Genomic DNA, 27,219 nt, shown 5'->3' with positions numbered 1-27,219 from the left:
GTATTGTCATTTCAGATTAAATATATTCAAGACTACAGTGTAGTAAATATATTTACACAAAAGAGAATTATTTAGTTTCAAAACAAATACATCTAGAATGTGCACGTGTGTTTTCTTTTATCTAATCATTTTACTGGCTTACTAAACACATTTTTTATGTTACTCCATATTACTTAAATTAAGTAACATATTTTTTGCAGGCACAGCACCTAGTGGTGCTCACACTGAGCCTTGGACATATGTTGTAGTATCAAATCCTGAAGTCAAGCTGCAAATCAGACAACTTGTGGAAGAAGAGGAAAAGATAAATTACACTAAAAGAATGGGTAAGTGTAAAACAAATTAAAAAGCTATCAGAATACCACATTATTTGAGCAAGATATTTACTAGCTCAATGCTATGGATGTGCACAAATTTGTGCAACTCAGCAATTTTGTTTGCAGAATGAAGTTTCCACTGTGCAGTGGAGTGTGTGCTGATTTGAAACTTCCTGGGAGATTGGAACGGTGTGTTGGACCGAGATTCGAACTTGGAACCTTTGCCTTTTGCAGGCAAGTGCTCTACCAACAGAGCTAACCAAGCGTGACTCATGACCTATCTTCACAGCTTTGCTTCCACCAGTACCTCATCTCTTACCTTCCAAACTTCACAAAAGCTCTCCTGCAAGATGCAAAGGTCCCGAGTTTGACTCTAAGTCCAGCACACAGTTTTCATCTGCCAGGAAGTTTCAGCAATTTTGTATAAATAAATGTTAATTAAGCTAGCAGTATAGTTTACTGCAGATAAATCTAAACAACACTAAAGCATTGTTGCAGGATGCTCACGAACAAAAGCATTCTGCTTGATGAGATATATTTCACATCAGCATCATTCACATGAATACAGTGATGAATATTTTTTTCTTTTGCATCCATCCAACAGTCCATACAAGTGAAGTGCACATATCTCCCTTCTTTATTTTGTGACAAGTAACTACAGATCACTGCTATGACCAAAACTTGTTTTGATACAGTAAATTATTGATGCCACTCTCTCTATTTGGAAAACAGTCATGGATATTTTATATTCAGAATCACCCAATTTATCTCACTCTTCACTTAGTTTTCTGGGTGTGATACCAATCTCTTCACCAGTTTCATAGACAAGTTTCTTCTATGGCTTCTGTTAGCAGTCAGGAATTCCTGCAACACTTTGTCTGCAGTACCATTCTCTAATACATAATTGTAAGTTCCATTGTTAGTGAAGACAGTCCTTATTAGTGTCTTTTACGACACACATCAAAAAAAGTTTTGCATCACCCCAGTTCCCAGAACTCCTGAAGATAGACATTGACTGGGGATATTGTATTACAGACACAGTCCCTTTCGCTGTTCAGAGATGTCGCTAAACCCATCCAAAGATGTAAACAACTATGCATAAGCAGTGCCTATTACACAGAGAGGGTCCGACAGCCGACCAGTTCCGATCATTCTGCCAGGAAGGAGGTACACAGCTCATATTGTCCGTAGTTCAACCATGCCTAGGTGGTCAATACCATGGTTCAACCACGTCCGCATTGTTATTTTGTGCCAGGAAGGGCTCTCAACAAGGGAAGTGTCCAGGCATCTTGAAGTGAACCAAAGTGATGTTGTGTAGACGTGGAGGAGATAGGGAGAGACAGGAACTGTCGATAACATGCCTCGCTCAGGCCACCCAAGGGCTACTACTGCAGTGGATGACCACTATCTATGGACTATGGCTTGGAGGAACCCTGACAGCAATGCAACCATGTTGAATAATCCTTTTTGTGCCACCACAAGATGTCATGTTACAACTCAAACTGTGTGCAATAGCCTGCATGATGTGCAACTTCACTCTTGATGTCCATGGTGAGGCCCATCTTTGCAACCACGATGCCATGCAGTGCAGTACAGATGGCTCCACCAACATGCCAAATGGACTGCTCAGGATTGGCATCATACTCTCTTAACCGATGAGTGTCACATATGCATTCAACCAGACAATCGTCGGAGACGTGTTAGGAGGCAACGCGATCACGCTGAAGACCTTAGACACACTGTCTAACAAGTGCAGCAATGTGGAAGGTTCTCTGCTGTTTTGGGGTGGCATTTTGTGGGGCCGACGTATGCCACTCCGAACTATCGTTGAGGAGTGGAACAACCTGGACCAACAGTGCCTTGATGAACTTGTGGATAATATGTCATGATGAATACAGGCATGTGTCAATACAAGAGGACATGCTACTAGGTATTAGAGGTACCGGTGTGTACAGCAATCTGGACCACCACTTCTGAAGGTCTCACTGTATGGTGGTACAACATGAAACATGTGGTTTTCAAGAGCAATAAAAAGAGCAGAAATGATGTTTACGTTGATCTCTATTACAATCTTCTGTACAGATTCCGGAACTCTTGGAACCGAGGTGATGCAAAACGTTTCTTGGTGAGTGTATTTGCAATTCCTTTTTTATTCACTTAAGTCAGATTAAAACTGAAAGATATCTTCTACTCAGCAAGAGGCAGGAGAGGTATTGCTAAACACATTCTGATAAGATGTATCACTCATCACAATTAGAGAAGCAGCTCAACAGTTACTTGCTTGTATGAAAAAGTACTATTCTTGCTTTATGCATTAGATGAGACAATTCATTGCAAACGGGTGTCTGCCTCAGTTACCTGTTGGCTGTAGGCCAATGTATTTTTGATGTTGTTTTTGTTACCTCTATGCTAACAGTGTGGCATCATTTTGCCTATTCACCATGTTGTTGTTGTTATTGTTGTTGTTGTCATCAGTCCTGAGACTGGTTTGATGCAGCTCTCCAATCTTCTCTATCCTTTGCAAGCTTCTTCATCTCCCAGTACCTACTGCAACCTACATCCTTTTTAATCTACTTAGTATATTCATCTGTTGGTCTCCCTCTACTATTTTTACCCTCCACACTGCCCTCCAATACTAAATTGGTGATCCCTACTGGGTAACATGTTTCCAGTCATCAACAGTGTTATGACCAGGGAAATACTAATGAATAATTCTGACAATGTCGATGCATGATTGGTTAATTCTTGTTCTTGTTCAAGAGGAAAAGCAGATTCTCCAAGGAAGGTATCTCATCTGAATTTGACTGTAATAGATTCACTCCATTAATCCCTTTCTAATTAGCATTATTAAAAGGAGATGGAAAACAATCTCACATTGGTGAAGAATTGGAAACTAAATTGGCTGCAACCTTTCAAAGAAACCATCATAATTTCGGGCTGAAAAAAAAGACGGAGTCGGCTGCCCAATCAATTAATGCAATGATACATTCACATACAATAATGCCAGTGATAAACTTGAGTGGTTTACTGTTTCTGCAGCTGTACATCTGTCTTCAAGAACCACAAGACAAATTAGGACCAAAACTAAAAAATGGACTGTTTAGTTGCAAAAATCGTGTAATCAACATATCAAAATCTGAAAAAATGGAAAAAAAAATTGTTTTCAACATTTCATTCGAAATGTATTCCTACCAGCTGCTGAAACTAATTCATTGCTTTTGTTGGATTCATGGTCTGGACATAACGACGCTTCTGCTTTTGTGGACGACGACTAAAAATCTACAGATGTAACGTGGACTCCGCTTGGTACAATTAGAGCCATTCAACGCCTCAATGAAGATTTTTTTCGACAGTGGAAAGCATATTTCAGGAAATTATCAGATAACATAATTTCCAATACCTCTCTCTCATGACACATTTAGCAGTGGAACAGTGTTCTTAAGCTCCAGTCATTTGTGCATTACCAGTTTTCTTCACCACACTTTACGAATTTGATCAAGTATGCCTGGAATGCAGTGCAATAAGCAGAACAACGTTCGGGACCGTTTCTGACTCCATCCCAGTTCTGTCTAAATAAAACTAGTGGTTACTGTGCAGTGCTTGACTGCATGACTTTTTCCTTTGTCCGTTGTGCCTGGTGCAAGAAAAAGGTTTGTTTTTGTCATTCAATAGACACTTCGCATTTTTGTGACGGCTACAGGGAATAAACAAAGAACCGTTTCACTGATAGTTCAAAAATGGTTCAAATGGCTCTGAGCACTATGGGAATTAATATCTGAGGTCATCAGTCCCCTAGAACTTAGAACTAATTAAACCTAACTAACCTAAGAACATCACACACATCCTTGCCCAAGTCAGGATTTGAACCTGCGACCGTAGCAGTCGCGCGGTTCCAGACTGAAGCGCCTGGAACCGCTCGGCCAACACTGATAGTCAAATGTACAACATTCAAACATTATTATAAGAAATGGCTTACAGGAATTGTCATAAAATGTAATACTGCAAGACACATTTCATTTCAACTAAGTCCTCATTAATGGAAGTCATCTGTGACATCAAACACTGCCATGATTTTATTTTCTCTTTCCCTATTAGCCACTTTTATCAGAATTACATGTGCAAGAATTGAACTGTCGATATGAAGTTATTCAAAAAAATTTTTGATTAGTTTAAGCCACGTTTTCACCGGAGCAAGCAAGCTAACAAGCATGAGGAAAAGAGAATTCTGTATGGTGCACCCAGTAGGTGCCTTGCAGGTCTTTCAACTGGACACTACAGCAGCTAGTTGTGTGTCCCTAACCTCCCCAGAAATTGGAAAATGGAGACCTGCAGTTTAACGTGGAATCCGAACCACATATCTTTCATGGCCACTCCAATATCTGTGAGAAGTGAAAGCTCAGTTAAAAATCATAGTGAAAAAATTTGTGGTCTGAACAGGATTTGATCCCGTGCTCTCTGGATCACAAAGTGTGTGCTTTGCCACTAGACCGTTTTTTTTTTTTTTTATTTTCAACAAAAAATGACCATAGTGGAAATGCTAGCTGTGTCCACTCTTCAGATGAAGCTCGACATCAGTAATTAAGTGTTCTGTCTATAAATTTCACCTCAATAGTAATCAGAAGCCAGGTAAAAACGACAGCCTACGTACAAGGAAAATTTTGGACCAGTGCTAAGGAGAAATGGAGATGCAGTTCCTTGTAAAGTGCACGATTTCCACACGTGTCACGCTTCCATACAAATTGGGACACTTACAGTCTTCCTTCCCTGTGCCAATCTGCATACTCCATCAAGAACAGCAGAGTTTCACATTGTGGCTCGAACAAGGTAGGAGTTGTATTCTGTATGCCGAATATTAGCTCCAAAACTAAAAATTAATAACACAGCATTCATAGGCATCGTTCGCTTCCATTCACTCCATTGTAAACCATGCTTTAGGTGCTTAAAACTGATGTCTGTGAACTCCGGATAATTCCACTACGTGGCGCTGCGTGAGTGGTTCGCCGAGTTGCACGCTAGGCAGGCAGGGCTGTACAAACCCCTGAATAAGCTGCGGCAAAAATTGGTAACTTCAACATTTTTTACAAAATACTTGCAGTGCTTCTTAGCAGCTGAAATTTTGGCGGTACATTTCGTTGTCTTCTTCCTGTGTAAAAAAATTTCAGCACAGGCCTTCCCTTGTTAACACTAGCTACAGAAATGTGTGGCTTATGAGGAGCTGTTCGACCATTCTTTTTACACTGGAGCGCCAAAGAAACAGGTATAGGCATGCGTATTAAAATACAGAGATATGTAAACAGGCAGAATATGGTGCTGCGGTCAGCAATGCCTATATGAGACAACAAGTGTCTGACACAGTTGTTAGATCTGTTACTGCTGCTACAATGGCAAGATTTAAGTGAGTTTTAACGTGGTATTATAGTCGGCACATGACTGATGGAACACAGCATCTCCGAGGTAGCGATGAAGTGGGGATTTTCCCATACAACCATTTCATGAGTGTACTGTGAATATCAGGAATCTGGTCAAACATCAAATCTCCAACATCACTGTGGTACAAAAAATATACTGCACGAACATGACCAACGATGATTGAAGAGAATCATTCAACGTGACAGAAGTGCAACCCTCCTGCAAATCTCTGCAGATTTCAATACTGCACCATCAACAAGTGTCAGCATGTGAACCATTCAATGAAACATCATCGATATGGGCTTTTGGGTCCAAAGGCCCACTCCTGTACCCTTGATCACTGCACAACACAAAGCTTTAAGCCTCGCCTGGGCCTGTCAACATCGACATTGGGCTGTTGATGACTGGAAACATGTTACCTGGTAGGACGAGTCTCGTTTCAAATTGTATCAAGCAGATGGATGTATACGGGTATGGAGACAACCTCATGAATCCGTGGACCCTGCATGTCAGCAGGGGACTGTAAAAGCTGGTGCAGACTCTGTAATGGTGTGAGCATGTGCAGTTGGAGTGATATGGGACCACTGATACATCTAGATACGACTCTGAAGGTGACATTTATGTAAGCATTCTGTCTGATCACCTGCATCCATTCATGTCTATTGTGCGTTCCAACAGACTTGGGCAATTCCAGCAGGACAATGCAACACCCAACAAGTCCAGGATTGCTACAGAGTATCTCCAGGAACACTCTTTTGAGTTTAAACACTTCTGCTGGCCACCAAACTCCCCAGACATGAACATTATTGAGGATATCAGGAATGCCTTGCAACGTGCCCTTCAGAAGAGATCTCCACCCCCTTATACTCTTACAGATTTATGGACAGCCCTGCAGGATTCATGTTGTCAGTTCGCTCCAGCAATACTTCAGACATTAGTCGAGTCAATGCCATGTCCTGTTGCAGCTCTTCAGTGTAATTTCTTATGTACAGTACTTGTGCTAGCTAGACTGTTGGCAGCACTTTGGAACTCACAAGTCATTCCTTTTGCTGATTTCATGTGATTTTTTACAATCACACTCCACAATGGTCGACAGTCTCTTTGTACGTGAAGTCTGCTTGGTCATGATTTAATGGTGGTTGTGCCTTCATGTTTCCACTTCACTATCAAATCACCAACAGTTGACTTGGGCAATTTTTGAAGGGTTTAAACGTTTCTGATGGATTTGTTATTCAAGAGACACCCAATGACTAGCCCAGGTTCAAAGACACTGAGCTCTCTGGACCAACCCACTCCACAGTTACTGTTTCTCTTTTAACAACACAATACTCTCTGCCTCACTTTACACTGTTGGGTCCACCCCTTGTGACACCTAGTGATCAATTCTGTGTTACACAGGGGTGTCTGGATACTTCTGATCAGATAGTGCTTTCATCCAGCAGAAAGAGGAAATCATATTATTCAAAGTTTAAGCATAAAAATGACTTCGTGTGAGTGTAACAGGTGGAGAGAAAAATTACTGATGACTTACCACCAACACACAATGTTTTAAACCTTTAAAGGTTAGCAGTAGCTGAAAGGATTGACAGTGACAGAGAGAAGGAGAGAAGATACTAATAGAGGAGAGAGGAAAACTGAAGGAAAGGAAAGAGAATATGAGAAACCATAAAAAATATAAATAGATAAATACATGAGAGAGGGGGAGTTTTGAAAGGAGCACCAAGTAACAAGTGCTTGATACTTGGGAAAGACTACAGCAGGAGATGAATGGATAGCTTTCAAAGATGAAACAGTGAAGGCAGCAAAGCATCAAGTAGGCAAAAACATAAGGCCCCTTATAAGTCCTCAGATAACACAAGATAGCAAAATATTTTGAATTTAATTGAAAAATGAGAAAAACTAAAAATACAGCAAATGAAGCAGGCAAAAGGGAACACAGATACTTAAAAATGCAATGGCGGAAAGTACAAAATGGATAAGAGCATGATTAGTGGAAAGACAGAAGCCACATACAGAAAAATTAGACATCTTTGGAGAAAACAGAAGCATCTGCTTAAGTGCTCAGCTGACAAGCCTCTACTAAGGCTGACTGGAGGAAGGAATATGTACTGGGGTTACACAAGCCAAATTATATTCCAGACCACATTAGAGAAAAACTAGAAGCCAGTAAAGATGAGATGGGGGATTTGGGACTGCAAAAAGCTACGGACCAGCACTCCTCTGATCACCTAGTATCACCATGGCCTTGAAATGTTCAACCACACCATTCACTTGGCTACTTCTTGTCATCCCCTGATATGAGGGATATCCTACCCCAAATCCTACAAACATAACCTAAAGTTGTATTCTGCTGCTGACTCAATCTATAGAACATCCTTGTCCAATCCTATTCAAGTCCTGTGGTCAACTCAGGTACCAGATCTGTCTCATACATCCACCGACAATCTCCTACCAGAGTGCAGTCACAGGTATTTCCTACCCTATAAAAGGCAGAGTCACCTGTCAGAACAACCATATTATGTATCAGCTATGGTGCAATTACTGTGCAGCATTCTCTGTGGGCATGACAACTAACTAACTGTCTGCTTGCATAAATGGCCAACACCAAACTATGCCAAACCATCCAGTTGCTGATCATACTGTGCACCACAATGCAAATGATTTCAACAGCTGCTTCACTATGCAAGCCATTTGGATACCTCCTGTCACATATCCTACACTCTCACAATCCCCCTAGCCTAAACCAATCCTAACCTATTTTCCCATTCTCTCTTCTGTTCATACCACTCTTTCCCCTCCCCGATTGTGTACTGCCTTCTTCCACCACTCTTCTCCCACCCCTCCCCAAGTGGGTATTCTCTCTCTCTCTCTCTCTCTCTCTCTCTCTCTCTCTCTCTCTCTCTCTCTCCTCCCCCCCTTCCTCACCCTCTCAATCTCCCTCTCCCTCTCCCTCTCCCTCTCCCTCCCTGTCTCCCTCTTTTTCTTCACCTTCATTTCCTTTCCTTCCATCTCAACCCCCCCCCCCCCCAAGAATCTGTCAAAAGACCTGCCTCACACTATCCTGTTACTTCCTCCTTGTCTCATGCACCCTTCCCTACACCCTCCTCACATGCATCTGTCCAGGCAACTGCTATTTATAATCAACAATCAGTCTCATCATGGCTGTGGGTGTGTGCATTTGTGTATCTGTGCAGCTGAGTGCATGAATGTGTATACTTTTACTACAGAAGGAGCAAGAGCTCAAAAGTTAATGTAAATACTGTTTTCTGTTGGTGTTTCTATGCAAACAAATCAGTCAGATACAGGCAATTGGTTGTCTTTATTTTATGTATTATTCCATCTAGGAATTTGTATTGTTATATACAGCTAACTCATTTAGAGTGTAACCAGCCACCAAAAACCTGTAAACATCAGTAGATACTTTCATTAAGCACAACATACATAAACAATAATAATTTAATTGTTCATCAATGTGTTCCTCTTAGCAATAAGATGTAACTGTGTTCCAAATTGAATAGCAATGTCAATGTGTTACATATGAAGCAGTCAAAGCACCTGCTAACATTGGCCTAGCAGAGAAACAGTGCACCTGTGATATTTGTGTCACATAACAGAAGTGTTTCTTTTTATCTCCTCTTATAACTCAACAACTTTGTACACATTGTTATTTCACATACTGTAGATATAAATGTAAACATTAAGGTGTTCAACACAATTTATTAACATTGCTTTGTGCAACAAATTTTTTTAAGAAAGAACAGAAATTCATGCCCATGCAAAAATCACCAGGATATATGCTCTTCTTCAGCCTTACTGTAATAATTGAAAGAAATTAAATCACTCCACAAAAAATTGTGAAAATTAGTTTATGAGTAGCGGATGTGGGAGAATTTTCTTTTCTTCTTCTTTTTTGTGGTTCATTCATCCTATGACATCATGTCACAAATTTTAGATTATAATTGGTATAATATTTACAGTAATAAATAACATCAAAACGACATTTCTATGAACAACTGCATGTATTTAGTGGGATATGTGGCAAGTTGTATCTAGCACAAACCACCACTTCACACTGCGTAAATTTATCTACTGAGTAATGCCATTTCAGTATCAGGGCCTCATGTAGCTTTCTTTTCAGAGGACCTAGCCTCGTCTCATTAATTTATTCATTATTAATTTTCATTCCCACATATTGAGGAGCCTGGGTATACAATTTTTGGTGGTAGATTGCAAGCATAAACTTTTTTCTGTTTCTTAAGTCATCGTTATTAACAAAATGATTTTTCTCAAATAGTTCCTATATTATATATGACAGTAGTATCTGTTCCCGAAAGAACAGTTACCGCGGATGACAATGCAGCTTTGCTAGAAATGAAATGATAATTAAATGGACACCCTAGCTGCAAACAGGCATTGATGTATTTCATTGGGGACATGTTGAAAATGTGTGCCTCGACCCGGACTCGAACCCGGAATCTCCTGCTTACATGGCAGACACTCTATCCATCTGAGCCACCGTGGGCACAGAGGATAGTGCGACTGCAGGGACTTATCCATTGCACGCTCCCCGTGAGATCCACATTCCCAACATGTCCACACCACTACATTCGTAGTACGCCTAATAGATGTTTGCCCATCATACTCATTACTCGTGGCAGATTAATCTACCAAGTCCCGTACGAGTTCGAGCATAGCGTGGGCGTTCGCACAGGAAGGTTAATGGCCGGGCAAACATCTATTAGGCGTACTACGAATGTAGTGGTGTGGACATGTTGGGAATGTGGATCTCACGGGGAGCGTGCAATGGATAAGTCCCTGCAGTCGCACTATCCTCTGTGCCCACGGTGGCTCAGATGGATAGAGCGTCTGCCATGTAAGCAGGAGATTCTGGGTTCGAGTCCCGGTCGGGGCACACATTTTCAACATGTCCCCAATTAAATATATATACGCCTGTTTGCAGCTAGGGTGTCCATTTAATTATCATTTCATTTCTAGCAAAGCTGCATGGTCATCCATGGTAACTGTTCTTTCGGGAACAGATACTACTGTCATATATAGTTAAATATGGCTTCCCAGCCATTGACCTTCTTGCGCGAACGCCCACGCTATGCCCGAACTCGTACGGGACTTGGTGGATTAATCTGCCACGAGTAATGAGTATGATGGGCAAACATCTATTAGGCGTACTACGAATGTAGTGGTGTGGACATGTTGGGAATGTGGATCTCACGGGGAGCGTGCAATGGATAAGTCCCTGCAGTTGCACTATCCTCTGTGCCCACAGTGGCTCAGATGGATAGAGCGTCTGCCATGTAAGCAGGAGATCCCGGGTTCGAGTCCCGGTTGGGGCACACTTTTTCAACACGTCCCCAATGAAAAACATCAACGCCTGTTTGCAGCTAGGGTGTCCATTTAATTATCATTTCATTTCTAGCAAAGCTGACCTTCTTGTGCGAACGCCCATGCTATGCCCGAACTCGTATGGGACTTGGTAGATTAATCTGCCACGAGTAATGAGTATGATGGGCAAACATCTATTGGGCGTACTACGAATGTAGTGGTGTGGACATGTTGGGAATGTGGATCTCACGGGGAGCGTGCAAGGGATAAGTCCCTGCAGTTGCACTATCCTCTGTGCCCACGGTGGCTCAGATGGATAGAGCGTCTGCCATGTAAGCAGGAGATTCTGGGTTCGAGTCCCGGTCGGGGCACACATTTTCAACATGTCCCCAATTAAATATATATACGCCTGTTTGCAGCTAGGGTGTCCATTTAATTATCATTTCATTTCTAGCAAAGCTGCATGGTCATCCATGGTAACTGTTCTTTCGGGAACAGATACTACTGTCATATATAGTTAAATATGGCTTCCCAGCCATTGACCTTCTTGCGCGAACGCCCACGCTATGCCCGAACTCGTACGGGACTTGGTGGATTAATCTGCCACGAGTAATGAGTATGATGGGCAAACATCTATTAGGCGTACTACGAATGTAGTGGTGTGGACATGTTGGGAATGTGGATCTCACGGGGAGCGTGCAATGGATAAGTCCCTGCAGTTGCACTATCCTCTGTGCCCACAGTGGCTCAGATGGATAGAGCGTCTGCCATGTAAGCAGGAGATCCCGGGTTCGAGTCCCGGTTGGGGCACACTTTTTCAACACGTCCCCAATGAAAAACATCAACGCCTGTTTGCAGCTAGGGTGTCCATTTAATTATCATTTCATTTCTAGCAAAGCTGACCTTCTTGTGCGAACGCCCATGCTATGCCCGAACTCGTATGGGACTTGGTAGATTAATCTGCCACGAGTAATGAGTATGATGGGCAAACATCTACTGGGCGTACTACGAATGTAGTGGTGTGGACATGTTGGGAATGTGGATCTCACGGGGAGCGTGCAATGGATAAGTCCCTGCAGTTGCACTATCCTCTGTGCCCACGGTGGCTCAGATGGATAGAGCGTCTGCCATGTAAGCAGGAGATCCCGGGTTCGAGTCCCGGTCGGGGCACACATTTTCAACATGTCCCCAATGAAATACATCAACGCCTGTTTGCAGCTAGGGTGTCCATTTAATTATCATTTCATTTCTAGCAAAGCTGCATGGTCATCCACGGTAACTGTTCTTTCGGGAACAGATACTACTGTCATATATAGTTAAATATGGCTTCCCGGCCATTGACCTTCTTGTGCGAACGCCCACGCTATGCCCGAACTCGTACGGGACTTGGTAGATTAATCTGCCACGAGTAATGAGTATGATGGGCAAACATCTATTAGGCGTACTACGAATGTAGTGGTGTGGACATGTTGGGAATGTGGATCTCACGGGGAGCGTGCAATGGATAAGTCCCTGCAGTCGCACTATCCTCTGTGCCCACAGTGGCTCAGATGGATAGAGCGTCTGCCATGTAAGCAGGAGATCCCGGGTTCGAGTCCTGGTCGGGGCACACATTTTCAACATGTCCCCAATGAAATACATCAATGCCTGTTTGCAGCTAGGGTGTCCATTTAATTATCATTTCAGAGCCTATATTGATACAAAAAGGTAACAATTTCATAAACATGGAGGGATGAGATAGTTAATATTTGTAGGCCTCTAAACAATGGGGAACATCATTCTTTCTGATGTACAATGCACATATTTCGAATGATATTTTTTCTGTATCCCCATTATGATTGCAAAGTCCCTCATCCACACCAAAAGAAAAAAAAGAAAAAAAAGTATTATACCTAATAATTTGTTCAATGTAACTTCTACATCACACTTTTTTATTAGATAACATTTGCATTCCAAATGCAAAGCTGCTTAATTTGTTTTCTGGGTACTCAATGTGCGTCTGTACACTCAAATTTTTATATAGATTCAATCTTAATAATGTCATGGAATCAACTTCTATATCTTGGATGCTGTGAACAATTTCAATCTGGCCACATTTTGGTTATTTGGCTCTTCATGTGAGTTTTAGATATGTTCAGATTTCACCCATTCAGCTTAAACCAAGATTCTAAGCTACTGATGATACTGATCAACAATTCAGGAATTTTTTTCTGCATCCTGATTTTCAACTAACACAGAAGTACCAGTATGATCTGCAGACAAATCTCATGAAGGATAGCTATTTATTGGTAAATCATTCAACATAGAACAGAAAGGAACTGAGCCTAGTATGGAGTTTGTGAGACACTCTGAGAGATATTTTTGGTCAGAATAATATTTTACCTGTTTAAAGTAATGATTACTCTTTCTGTTCTAGCCCATAAGCAGGATTTATGAAAGGGGGGCTGGGAATTCTTGAGGAATTTTTGTTAAAACTTTCTCTATAAATTAACTGGTGCAGACGGTTAGGAAAGCAACTCATGATGAAAATATAATAGAGTGCTTGGTGTCAAACAGGCCTGATCTCTTTGACTTGGTTCCTATACAGACTCAGTGGTGATGGTGATGATGCAGTTGTAGCTACAATGATCAATAATGTCGAATCCACCTGGTTGTTGACTCTCTGATGTAATTCTCATTGTCCAATAACATTTCTTCTTTCCAATGTTTTACCAATGTGTGCGAGTAGTATCTTCAAAAATTAGCCATGCACAATGGAAGAACATCAGGCAATGAAATGTTAGTGAATGATGACCAATGTGCCCAAGAATCAACCATGAGGTGAATTCTGAAAGCCTGAATAATGCTATCAGTGGTAAACAACATACAAAATGCTACAAAAATCAGCAGAAAGTTATACATGTTCAGTAAATTAAAAAAGATTTATGCTGCCTTGTTTGACAAGCAACAGTCATCTAATCCAGGCAATGAACAAATAGTAAATGCTGCTCAAGGTTATGTGAATAGCTGATGACACACTACAAAAATATGTAAACTGCAAAATAATATTAACAATGATACACCATCCTATAAGTAAAAGAACACCAGGGGAAACTTATTAAGTGGGGAGAAGTATGAAAGCATACTCTTATGTCATCCAATAGTGTACCTAAGATATTAAAGATGAACAAGTAAAAATTTATGTGGTGGTTAGTAATATAATAATGTAACTTTGTATTTTCTTTCAAAATTTATAAATTATTATAAAGTTATCAATTTTAATATATTTAAAATTATTGCCTAATGTTCCTTTCCCTCATAACCTATTAAACCAATCATCGCCAAAATTGAACTTGCTATGACTACTTATACACACACAATTACACATAATCAACATTGAATATCTTTAAAAAAGATTTTATAACATTTTAAACAATGGAAAGTCCACAAGCTTTAATATTTTAGCATTTTATGATATTTTATCTCTTTTAGGTAGGATCTGTACAGGAAGCTTAGCACCTTTGTATACATATCTCAGCTTAAACGAAACATTTGAAAATTTAGCTGTGTGTGTTGTTTGTTGCACTGTGAGAAATGTGTGGGCCAAATAGGAAGTTATACTATATTACAAATGTCCCAAGAAAGAGGTACGTGTCATAAAATGTTTCTGGAAAAATTGATTTAAAGATTAAACTTATATTTTTTTCGATTACACCTTCTCAGAATGCTCCAGGACTGCAGTGAGAGATTTCTCTGTCAAGACTTTTCTTTTGTCTTACTTCTTTGATACGTCCTGAATAGACATTTCAGCACTAGACAAACAAGGAAGGTAAATTTTTCAAGAATGTTTACTGTGAATGCACCATCCCTGAAGCCTAAATGCTGTAACACTTCCAGTGCCCCTATGTTTTGATTATTAAAAACAAAAACAACATATATTGAAAGTTTTACTACTGTAGATGATGAAAATGTTATCTTGGGACAATTTTTCAAAATAAGAACATTCAGTGACCCAGTTGGCTTTTGAGTTTTTCCATGAACACATTTCCTTAGTAGCTCAGTATTTGGCAAGAACTTAAACATGGGCTTGATAACATTCATTACACATTCAGGGAAGCATCTCTTGAGGGTGTTGGAATTGATATCCCACAGACAGTTGCAATGCAAGCATAAATAGAAAACTTCGTAAGACATAGATTTTTTTCCATCACATCCCGTATGATTTTAAGAAGGAAACTTTAGGAGATAGTTGTCAATATATTTTACTATTGAGTTCAAACAAAATCAAAAAATGAAATATTTGGTCACTTTTGCACAGATCTCCACTTAAGAATGGCAATTACAAAGCAACTCATAAAATCACAGACTGGCACATGCTAAATGAAATATTTTTCATTACCTGAAGGATAATGTAACTCATCTCATTTCATCATCTGGGACAGTTTCCAGCCTCTGGCTGCATCTGTTTGGAACATAGACCTCTCCATCGTCTTCTGTCTTGCCACCATCTCTCCATCTTCACCTTGGTCCAGTCTTCTCTTTTCTTCTGGACACATTCTTCCACTCCTTTCAGCCATCTGTCTATTGGTCTTCCTCTTGGTCTCTTTACTTCCAGTTTCATCTCATGTATCCTCCTGGGTATCCTCTTCTCCTCCAATCACTTAACATGTCCATATGATCTCAGCCTTGATTTCTCTATCTCCTCCTGTAATGGTCCCACCTTTAGTAACTTTCTGATCCTCTCATTTCTTAACCTGTATATCTTTGTCACTCCAATATTGTTCCTCAAGAATTTCTTCTCACTAGCCTGTACTTTGCTTTTCTCTCTCCCTTTTGTATCCCAGGTTTCAGATGCTTATGTCAGAATCGGGACATAGTGTGATTGGTACATAATCCTTTTACTGATTTGGGGTACATTCTTGCTCCATATCAGGCTTCTGACACTCTCCCGAAATGCTTCTGCTTTTCTCCCCTGCTTGTTTATTTCTCTGTCATTTCTTCCATCTTCCTGTATCAGGCTTCCTACATACTTGAAACTATCCACTCTCCTAAATCGTTCCCCCCAATTGTTATTCCAGTTGTTTCTCTCTCCTTCATTCTTGTTGTGATAATCATCTCATTCTTACTTGAACTAAATTTCATCCCATATTCTTGTACTGTTCATGCCCATATGTCCAACTGCTCTTGTACTTCCTCCTCCTTATTCCCTGAAATCATCAGATCATCTGCAAACACCATAGCTTTCATCTTTCTTCACCAATTACTTGTGCTACTGTACTCATTATATCATCCATCACTTCAATGAAGAGTAATGGTGAAAGTACACTTCCCTGCCTCAAGCCATTATTCTGTTCAATCCATGCTGATCTCTCTCCTCCCACTTTCACACAGCTCAGACTTCTATGGTACATTTCTCTTATCCTCCAAATAATCTGTTTTGCTATTCCTATGTTCTCCAGGGATTTCCACACTTTGCTTCTCTGCACACTATCATATGCTTTTTTGATGTCCAGGAAGGTCATTAGTAGATCTATTCCATATTCGTAGTGCTGTTCCTGCTGTTGTCTTACAGCAAAAATTAGATCCATGGTCTTCTCTCATCCCTTCTTCTAATTTTGCTCAAATTCGTGCTTCCAAAATTTTCTCAAAAATCTTTGCACAATCATTCATCAGTGTTATCCCCTGATAGTTCTTGCACTCTTCCCTATTTCCCTTCTTAAAGATCAGGACAATTATTCCCTTCTTTGAGTCTTCTGGGATCATCTTCTGTCTCCATACACTTTTCATTACTCACTACAGCCATTGTATCCCCACCTCTCCTGCTGCTCTCATCATCTCTACACTTAGCTCATCCAGACCTGACGACTTCCCCCCCTTCATCTTCCCCAATGCCTCTTCCACTTCTCCCCATGTAAGATCTTTTTCTATTTGCCCCATGTAAGGTCTTTTTCTATTTGCTGTTCCTCCTCTCTTTTTTCTCCTCAGTTTGTTCCTCCTCATTCAGGTCTCCATTCGAGTTCAGGAGTTCTTCAATATACTCCTTCCACATATTCTTGAGTTCCTCCATATTCTCTACAGCTTGGCCTCTGTTGTTCACCATTTGGGCATAATCTGTCGTACAGTTCTTCCTCTTACTTTTGATCATCCCATATAACACCTTTTTTTAACCTTCACTATCCTTCTCTATCATTCTGGTCCACTGTTCTATCCACTTTCATCTCTCCTCTGCCACCACTCTTTTTGCTTCTTTGCTTCTTGCTTGATCCTCTTCACTCGTCTCTACTGTTCTCTTCTGGAACCATACCCTAAAGGCTCTATTCTGCTTCTATACTATATCCTTCATTTTATCATTCCACCGCGGTGTTTCTTTCCATCTCTTTTTGTTGCTTATCCTCCCACATATTGGTTCTGCCACACTTACTAATGTTCCCTAGAATCTACCCAATGTAACTCTTGCTGTCAAATCTCATTGCATGTTCTGACATAAAAGTGTAAAAATTTTTGGTAATATGTAAATGGGTATCAAAGACACAAAAGATAGTGTCCAGACATTAGTGATCATGCAGGGACTAGATTATAAAACAGCACTTTGCACAATATTCCTTTAGAAAGAAAGACTATAAGTATGCTCTCAACATTTAACTGTTGTAATACTCCAACGGCAAGGGATGGATCAATCTGTAATAATGGGGTTGAAAAGCAGCTGAAAACACAAAGCCTGAACAAGTCATAAGTATCCCAGCAGAATTCACAGGTGACCTGGCTCCGTCTGTAACCATATTTTATTGAAAATCACTTGGGCAGAAAATTGTCCACAGAAAACGAAAAGCAAAAAGTGAACAGATCACATCTATCTGCAAAATCAGTAGCACAATTGATCTAAAAAACTACCTATCTACACACACACCACTACTTTTATTCAAGTTCTAAAATACTTTTGGACTTCAAAACATGGTGGCCCATCTAGAATAAAATGACCTTGAGGGAAACGAGCAAGAGGGGTGCATGATTTTAAAATTATATATGGCTGAAGCAGTGGATTTGAAGACGTATACCAAAGGAACTCAAAGGATATTTATTCATAGACCAATAATGTTAGACTGGAATTGAAAATTAAAAGTCTCATTGCATCTCAAAATATTGGCTACTGCCAACCTTTTTGCAGGTAGTTCATCATGATATTCTCTTTCTTAATATTAAAGTGGTTTTTAGAGTCACAATTTTATAATCAGAGGTGTTAGAGTATATCCCTAAATTATCAGATCCAACAAATATCCAATAAAATGATCAAACAGTTATGAAATAAAATTAGACAATATCTAAAAAGATAATTTCATTCATAAACCAATGATGTTAGGTTGGAACTGAAAGTTAAAATGGAACTACACTGACAGAAAAAACCCAACATCAAAAACTAATTAATGGAGGGTAATGAAATTTTGGGAATAAATTTCTCTAGGTAATGTATGTAAGTGACTAACATTGCAAGATCCCAGATTAATGTGAGCACAAGATAAGCCACTGCAAATGTGAAATTCTCGTACATCAATAACTGTGTAAGCACCAGAAAGTTGAATGCAAGCATGAAAACATTCATGCGCTGTGTTTTAGAGGTGCTGGATGTCAGTTTGTGAGATGGCATTCAACATTTTTTACACTTGGTTTGTCAACACAAGAAAAGATAATGCTGCTTGTGGATGAAGCTGGAGTTGTCATCTGATATGCTTGACTGGGGATAGATCTAGTGATCAAACAGGCCAAGGCAACAAGTCAACACTGAAGACTGTAGAGCATGTTGGGTTTCAACAGCAGTACATGGCCAAGCATTATCCTGTTGGAAAAGACCCCATAGAATGCTGTTCATGAATGGCAGCACAAGAGGTCAAAACACCAGATTGAAATACAGATTCGCAGTCAGGGTGTGTCGGATAACCACAAGAGTGCTCCTGCTGTCATATGAAATCACACCTCACACCATAACACCTGGTGTATGTCCAATGTGACTACCAGAAGGACAGGTGGGCTGCAAGCCCTCAACTAGCCTCCTCCTAACCACCACATGGCCATCACTGGCACCAAGGCAGAACTAACTCTCATCAGAAAACACGAAAGATCTCCATCCTGCCATCCAATGAGTTCTTGCTTGACACCACTGAAGACCAAGTTGCAATGGTTTGGGATCAGTGGAATGCACACTACAGGTCATCTGGCTGGGAGCTGTCCTCAAAGCAACCAATTTTCAACAGTCTGTTGTGTCACTTTGATGAAACCTGCTGCTCAAATTGCTGCTGCAGATGCAGTACCATGCACCAGAGCCATACGCTGAACACGGCGGTCTTCCCTCTTGGTAGCACTGTGTGGTCATCCAGACAGAGCCAGATCTTCTCGCAACCGGACATTCTCGTAACTATCGCTGCCAGCAGTCATGTACTGTGGCTACATTACTGCCAAGTCTTTTTGCAATATCACTGAAGAAACATCCAGCTACTTGTAGCCCTATTACACGACCGCATTGAAACTCACTCAGACATTGGTAATGGCATCTTTGTCATCTTAAAGGTATTCTTGACGAACATCAACTCTCCATGTCCAATCTCAAAGGTAACTAACACGACCGTTACAGCCTGTATTTAAAGCAAACCTGATCTGCATCCTCATAGTGGTGCTACTAGTGCTACACTTATGTGACCAGTGTGAAATTTTTCAAGCAATGGAAATTCCACGCAGGAATATCAACAATGTGGAAAAGACAGACTGCTACTTACCGTAAAGAAGACATGTCAAGTTGCAGACTGGCACGATTAAAAGGCACTCACATACAGCTTTCAGCCACAGCCTTCATGACTAAAGACAGACAGACAGGCACACACACACACACACACACACACACACACACACACACACACACACACTCTACCAGCAATCACATAGTGTGGCTACATTCCTGCCAAGGATTATAGCTATATTACATGACCTCGTTGAAACTCAATGATACGTTGCTAATGCATCTTTGTCACTGGGCATTCCAGCTTGAGATGATGGAGTTGGAGGTCATATGTATGTGAGATGTACTTGCTTGCTTTGTGTGTCTGTCTCTCTCTCTCTCTCTCTCTCTCTCTCTCTCTCTCTCTCTCTCTCTCTCTTCACTGTCGAAGGCTGTGCCCGAAAGCTATATATGAGTGTCTTTGAATCATGCCTGTCTGCAACTTGACATGTCTTCCTTACAGTAAGTAGCAATATGTCTTTTCCTACATTGTTGATGTGAAATTTTAATAGACATCATCTTCTAGATGTGGAAACATGCCTACCAACTTTTGCTTATGTGACAACTCCTTCTTGATGTTGCAACTTTTTTCTGTAATTATACAATAACATCAGAAAAATTGAGATAATATTGATGGAAAATAATAAAAAATAACCAGTCATAAAACATTTCTCACTAGTATACCTCCAAAGTGAAGAGGCTGGAAATTAACTTTAAAAATGGCATGTTTCAGAAACACTTTGAAAACTTTGGGGATTATCATTTGTAGCGATAATTACATATTAACATGATCTACAGAGGCACATCTGAGCTGTAAATTTATGATAATGCATCATGCAGACTACTGTACCACGTCACTGAACATTCACCACCATTTGTGTCTTGTAAAACATGATGTGTGAATGCCTTAATGCATACTTTATTTAAGAAGTTCATTCTATGACACCACCTTTGCCTGAAACTTTTAGTACATGTACTAAAATAATTAATTATTTTAAATAGAATGGATTGTTTCATGCTGCTGGTCTGATGTGGTAGATGGTAAGTAAAATACCACCTTTAGAATACATGTTGATACTAAAAAATTATTCTTACATAGCAAAATACTTTGAGGATATATCTGACTTCCGTCAGTCCTCACGTGCAATTTCTGTTAGGATATGGCAGTGGTACACAAAGTAGGCAACTAGTTAGCTACTAAAATTCATTCTTCATGAACATTACCAATATTCTCCTCTCTCTCTCTCGTTCTCTCTCTCTCTTCTGATGATGTAACTTGAATATGCGTCTCCATATTGCTGAATCACAGCTTCCAACAGCAGCAGTACTCCTTGACGAATACTTGCTTTTGAAATGTTAGTGAGTTACAGGTGGCTCCTAAATTCCATTAATGAACTTATTAAGAATACAACTAATCTGCCTTTATTATTCAACAATCTCATAATGAGTGATATCATTACTGGATGAAAGAGACATGCATCTGCAGAAAATAAGAACAGTTTCAAGCTATTGTTCCCACAAACACAGACACCAGTCCTGCTTAACTGTCATTAGGATTATGTTAGAAAAACATGAAGGAATGTATAGAAATGCCACTTTCCTTTGTCGGTTATTACTGTCGTCATCAGAATACTTCACGGACAATACTAGCTGATCATGGATGTCCCACACATTTTCACTGATGGTTTCTGAGAACTACCAAAGCATAGCAGTTTCTGTCTACTACTTTCAAACATATAATTGTTTCAGACACATAATTGGTAGAAAGGATGTACAGTATAAACAAACAAATGGTTGCTGCTGTTGTTGTTGTTGTTGTGGTCTTCAGTCCAGAGACTGGTTTGGTGCAGCTCTCCATGCTACTCTATCCTGTGCAAGCCTCTTCATCTCCAAGTAACTACTGCTACCTACATCTTTCTGAATCTGCTTAGTGTATTCATTTCTTGGTCTCCCTCTACGATTTTTACCCTCCACACTTCCCTACAATACTAAATTGGTGATCCCTTCATGCCTCAGAATGTGTTCTACCAACTGATCCCTTCTTCTAGTCAAGTTGTGCCACAAATTCCTTTTCTCCCCATGTCTATTCAGTACCCCCTCATTAGTTATGTGATCTACCTATCTAAACTTCAGCATTCTTCTGTAACACCACATTTCAAAAGCTCCTATTCTCTTCTTGTCTAAACTGTTTATCATCCATATTTCACTTCCATACTAGCTGCACTCCTACAGATACTTTCAGAAAGGGCTTCCTGACATGTGAGCCTGTACTTGATGTTAACGAATTTCTCTTTTTCAGAAACGCTTTTCTTACCATTGCCAGTCTACATTTTATATCTTCCCTACTTTGACCATCATCAGTTATTTTGCTTACCAAATAGCAAAACTCATTTACTACTTTAACTGTCTCATCTCCTAATCTAATACCCTCAGCAGCACTTGATTTAATTTGACTACATTCCATTATACTCGTTTTGCTTTTGTTGATGTTCATCTTATATCCTCCTTTCAAGACACTGTCCATCTTGCTCAACTGCTCATCCAGGCACTTTATTGTCTGAAAGAATTACAATATTATCAACAAACCTCAAAGTTTTCATTTCTTCTCCATGGATTTTAATTAATATTAAAAATTTTCTTTTGTTTCCTTAACTGCTTGCAATATACGGATTGAATAACATCAGGGGTAGGCTACAACCCTATCTCACTCCTTTCTCAATCACTGCTTCCCTTTCATGCCCATTAATTGTTATAACTGCCATTTGGTTTATGTACAAATTGTAAATAGCCTTTTGCTCTATATTTTACCCCTGCCACCTTCAGAATTTGAAAGAGAACATTCCAGTCAACATTGTCAAAAGCTTTCTCAAAACCAACAAATGCTAGAAATGTAGGTTTGTCTTTCCTTAACCTATCTTCTAAGATAAGTCGTAGGGTCAGTATTGCCTCTTGTGTTCCAACATTTCTCCTGAGTCCAAACTGATCTTCCCTGAAGTTGCCTTCTACCAGTTCTTCCATTCGTCCATTTTGCAACCGTGACTTATTAAACAGATAGTTTGGTAATTTTCACACCTGTCAACACCTGCTTACTTTGGGATTGGAATAATTATATTCTTCTTGTAGTCTGAAGATATTTTGCCTGTCTCAAACATCTTGCTCACCAAGTGGAAGAGTTTTGTCATGGCTGGCTAATACGAGGCTATCAGTAGTTCCAGTGGAATGCTGTCCACTCTCAAGGCCTTGTTTCGACTTAGGCCTTTCAGGGCGGTGTCAAATTCTTCACGCAGTATCACATCTCCCATTTCATCTTCATCTATGTTTCCTTCCATTTCCATAAAATTTCTCTCAAGTACATCACCCTCGTATAGACCCTCTATATATTTCTTCCATCTTTCTGCTTCCCTTCTTTGCTTAGACTGGTTTTCCATCTGAGCTCTTGACATTCATACAGGTGGTTCTCTTTTCTGCAAAGGTCTCTCTAATTTTCCTGCAGGCAGCATCTATCTTACCCCCCAGTGATGTATGCTTCTACATCCTTACATTTGTCCTCTAGCCATCCCTGCTTAGCCATTTTGAACATCTTGTCGATCTCACTTTTGATACTTTTGTATTCTTTTTTGTCTGCTTCATTTACTGTATTTTTATATTTTCTCTTTTCATCAATTAAATTCAATATATTTTCTGTTACCCAAGGATTTCTACTAGCCCTCGTCTTTTTACCAACTCAATGCTCTGGTGCCTTAACTATGTCATACGCCGAGCGAGGTGGCGCAGTGGTTAGACACTGGACTCGCATTCGGGAGGACGACGGCTCAATCCCGCGTCCGGCCATCCTGATTTAGGTTTTCCGTGATTTCCCTAAATCACTCCAGGCAAATGCCGGGATGGTTCCTCTGAAAGGGCACAGCCGACTTCCTTCCCCATCCTTCCCTAATCCGATGAGACCGATGACCACACTGTCTGGTCTCCTTCCCCAAAACAACCAACCAACCAACCAACTATTTCATCTCTCAACCCTACCCATTGTTGTTCTATTGTATTTCTTTCCCCTGTTCTTCTCAACTGTTCCCTAATGCTCTCTCTGAAACCCTCTACAACCTCCGGTTCTTTCAGTTTATTCAGGTCCCACCTTCTCAAATTCCTACCCTATTGCAGTTTCTTCAGTTTTAATCTACAGTTCATAACCAATAAATTGTGGTCAGAATCCACATCAGTCCCTGGAAATGTCTTACAATTTAAAAACTGGTTCCTAAATCTCTGTCTTACCCTTATATAATCTATCTGAAACTTTCCTGTGTCTCCAGGTCTCTTCCAAGTATACAACTTTCTTTCATGGTTCTTAAACCAAGTGATAGCTGATTACGTTGTGCTCTGTACAAAATTCCACCAGGCACCTTCCTCTTACATTCCTTACCCAAAGTTCATATTCACGTACAACTTTTCCTTCTCTTACTTTTCCTACTATTGATTTCCAATCCCACAGACTACTAAATTTTTGCCTGCCTTAACTATATCAATAATTTCTTTTATCTCACCATACAGTTCTTCAATCTCTTCATCATCTGCAGAAATAGTTGGCATATAAACCTGTACTACTATGGTAGGCCTGGGCTTCATGTCTATCTTGGCTACAATAATGCATTCACTACACTGTTTGTAGTAGCTTATACACATTCCTATTTTTCTTATTCATTATTAAACCTACTCCTACATCACCCATATTTGATTTTGTATTTATAACTCTGTATTCACCTGACCAGAAGTCTTGTTCCTGTTGCCACCAATTTTCACTAATTCCCACTAAATCTAACTTTAACCTATCCATTTCCCTTTTTAAATTTTCTAACCTACCTGCCCAAATAAGGGATCTGACATTCCACGGTTCAATCTGTAGAATGCCAGTTTTGTTTCTCCTGATAATGATGTCCTCCTGAGTAGTCCCCTGCCCAGAGATCCAAATGGGGGACTATTTTACCTCCAGAACATTTTACCCAAGAGGACACCATCATCATTTAACCACACAGTAAAGCTGTATGCCCTCGGGAAAAATTACAGCTGTAGTTTCCCTTGCTTTCAGCTGTTTGCAGCACCAGCACAAATGATTACAATTTTTAAAAAAATGGATGATAAAACAATGGAAAATCCAGGATGGAATGTAAAAATATGAGAGAAGTAAAGTTGCTATTCACCATATAGCAGAGATGCTGAGTCACGATAGGCACAATAAAAAGATTCACACAATCATAGCTTTCAGCCATTAAGGCTTTTGTCATCAGTAGACACACATACACACACACGCAACTTGCACACACTTCTGCAGTCTCAGAGAGCTGAAACTACACTGCGAGCAGCAGCACCAGTGCATGATGGAAGTGGCGACTGGGTGGGGGTAAGGAGGAGGCTGGGTTGGGGAGGGGGAGGGATAGTATGGTGGTTGTGGCGGACAGTGAAGTGTTGCAGTTTAGACAGAGGGTAGGAGAGAAGGTGCGGAGGGGGTAAGTAGCAGAAAAGAGAGAAATAAAAATAATCATAAAAATAAAAGAAATTAAAAGACTGGGTGTGGTGGAGAAACGATGGCTGTGTAGTGCTGGAATGGGAACAGGGAGGGGGCTGGATGGGTGAGGACAATTACTAACGAAGGTTGAGGCCAGGATGGTTACGGGAATGTTGGATGTATTACAGGGAAAGTTCCCACCTGCGCAATTCAGAAAAGCTGGTGTTGGTGGGAAGGATCCATATGGCACAGGCTGTGAAGCAGTCATTGAGATGAGGGGTATCATGTTTGGCAGCGTGTTCAGCTACAGGGTGGTCCACTTGTTTTTTGGCCACAGTTTGTAGGTGGCCATTCAGCTTGTTGATTGTCATGCCTACATAGAATGCAGCACAGTGGTTGCAGCTTAGCTTGTAGATCACTTGACTGGTTTCACAGGTAGCCCTACCTTGGATGTGATAGGTAATGTTAGTGACCGGACTGGAGTAGGTGGTGGTAGGAGGATGTATCCTTACCCCCTCCCCCCTCTGCAGCTTCTCTCCTACCGTCCGTCTAAACTGCAACACTTCACTGTCCGCCACTCCCACCATACTATCCCTCCCCCTCCCCCTCCCCACTCCAGCCTCCTCCTTACCCCCACCCAGTCGCCACTTCCATCATGCACTGGTGCTGCTGCTCGCAGTGTAGTTTCAGCTCTCTTGAGACTGCAGAAGTGTGTGTGTGTGTGTGTGTGTGTGTGTGTGTGTGTGTGTGTACTGATGACAAAGGCCTTAATGGCTGAAAGCTATGATTGTGTGAATCTTTTTATTGTGCCTATCGCGACTCAGCATCTCTGCTATAAAATTGGATGATTTATTCATAAGGAACAGAATCACAAACTGAGCAAATCAACAATGTGATTTTCCACCTCTGCCCATTATGCAAGCAGTTATTTGGCTTAGCATTGATTGATAAGGTTCTTGGACGCCCTCATGATAGAAATTGCGCAAAATTCTGTCAAATTGGCATGGTAGATCAACAAAATGCTCCAAACATTCTCAGCTTAGGAGAGATCTGGTGATCCTATTGGTCAAGGTACGTTTAGTCAAGCATAAAAACAAGCAGTAGAAACTCTCTGCAGGTGTGGGTGGCATTATCTTACTGAAATTTAAGCCCAGGATGGACTGCCTTGAAGGGCATCAAAATGGGTTTAGAATATTGTTGACATACCATTGTGCTGTAAAGGTGTTGTGGATGACAACTAAAGGAGTCCTGATGTGAAAAGAAATGGCACCCCAGACCATCCCTCCTGTTTGTTGGGTCGTATGGTATTCCACCTTTGTGTTGGTTGTCTCCAGGGTTTCTTTGCTGGTACTGGGGCCCAATTGAAATTGGGACTCATCACTAAACAAAATTCTACTCCAGTCAATAAGATTTCAGGACAAAGAAGTGTCTGGAGACACCCCAGACAGCAGTGGGATACCAACCTGACTGTCACTCACCAAAGGGCCTGACAACCAAGAGCAACGGTATGGGGTGCCATTTCTTTTAATAGCAGGAATTCTTTGGTTGTTATCTGCGACACCTTTACAGCACAGCGGTACATCAATGATATTGTATGTCCTGTTTTGTTGTCCTTCATGGCAAGCCATCCTATGCTTACATTTCAGCAAGATAATTTCCACACACACACGGTGAGAGTTTCTACTGCTTGTCTTCCTGCTTGCCAGATCTGACTTTGGCCAGCAAGGCTGCTGAAGCTCTCCCCAGTTGAGAACATCTGGAGCATTGTGGGCAGGACCCTCCAGCCAGCTTGGGATTTTGATGATCTAATGAGTCAGTAGGACATAATTTGGCATGACATCCCTCATGAGGGCATCCAACAACTTTATCAATCGATACCAAGCCAAATAGCTGCCTGTCTAAGGACTTGAGGTAGA

At 40.6% G+C, this 27,219-nt stretch overlaps 1 protein-coding gene and 5 non-coding genes across 7 annotated transcripts in view; all 6 read left to right on the top strand.

Annotated features, from left to right (window-relative positions):
* LOC126455714 (iodotyrosine deiodinase 1) overlaps positions 1 to 27,219 on the top strand; it is a 99,263-nt gene that overhangs the window by 62,485 nt on the left and 9,559 nt on the right. Inside the window, exons 3-4 of one of the 2 annotated variants that reach the window (XM_050091483.1) lie at positions 201 to 326; positions 20,812 to 20,850. In XM_050091483.1, coding sequence (XP_049947440.1) covers positions 201 to 326; positions 20,812 to 20,850 — 165 coding nt within the window. The remainder of the gene's footprint in view (positions 1 to 200; positions 327 to 20,811; positions 20,851 to 27,219) is intronic. The other variant, XM_050091484.1, reaches the window with a different exon arrangement.
* Trnat-ugu (transfer RNA threonine (anticodon UGU)) lies at positions 10,564 to 10,638 on the top strand. Its single transcript has one exon. It is a non-coding gene; the product is annotated as a tRNA-Thr (tRNA).
* Trnat-ugu (transfer RNA threonine (anticodon UGU)) lies at positions 11,003 to 11,077 on the top strand. Its single transcript has one exon. It is a non-coding gene; the product is annotated as a tRNA-Thr (tRNA).
* On the top strand, positions 11,363 to 11,437 carry Trnat-ugu (transfer RNA threonine (anticodon UGU)). The gene has a single exon. It is a non-coding gene; the product is annotated as a tRNA-Thr (tRNA).
* Trnat-ugu (transfer RNA threonine (anticodon UGU)) lies at positions 11,802 to 11,876 on the top strand. The gene has a single exon. It is a non-coding gene; the product is annotated as a tRNA-Thr (tRNA).
* Positions 12,162 to 12,236, top strand: Trnat-ugu (transfer RNA threonine (anticodon UGU)). Its single transcript has one exon. It is a non-coding gene; the product is annotated as a tRNA-Thr (tRNA).

The sequence above is a fragment of the Schistocerca serialis genome, chromosome 2 (genome assembly GCF_023864345.2).
Source record: "Schistocerca serialis cubense isolate TAMUIC-IGC-003099 chromosome 2, iqSchSeri2.2, whole genome shotgun sequence".
NCBI lineage: Eukaryota > Metazoa > Arthropoda > Insecta > Orthoptera > Acrididae > Schistocerca > Schistocerca serialis.
Note: the sequence above shows the minus strand (reverse complement) of the source record. Positions and strands in the feature narration are given on the sequence as shown.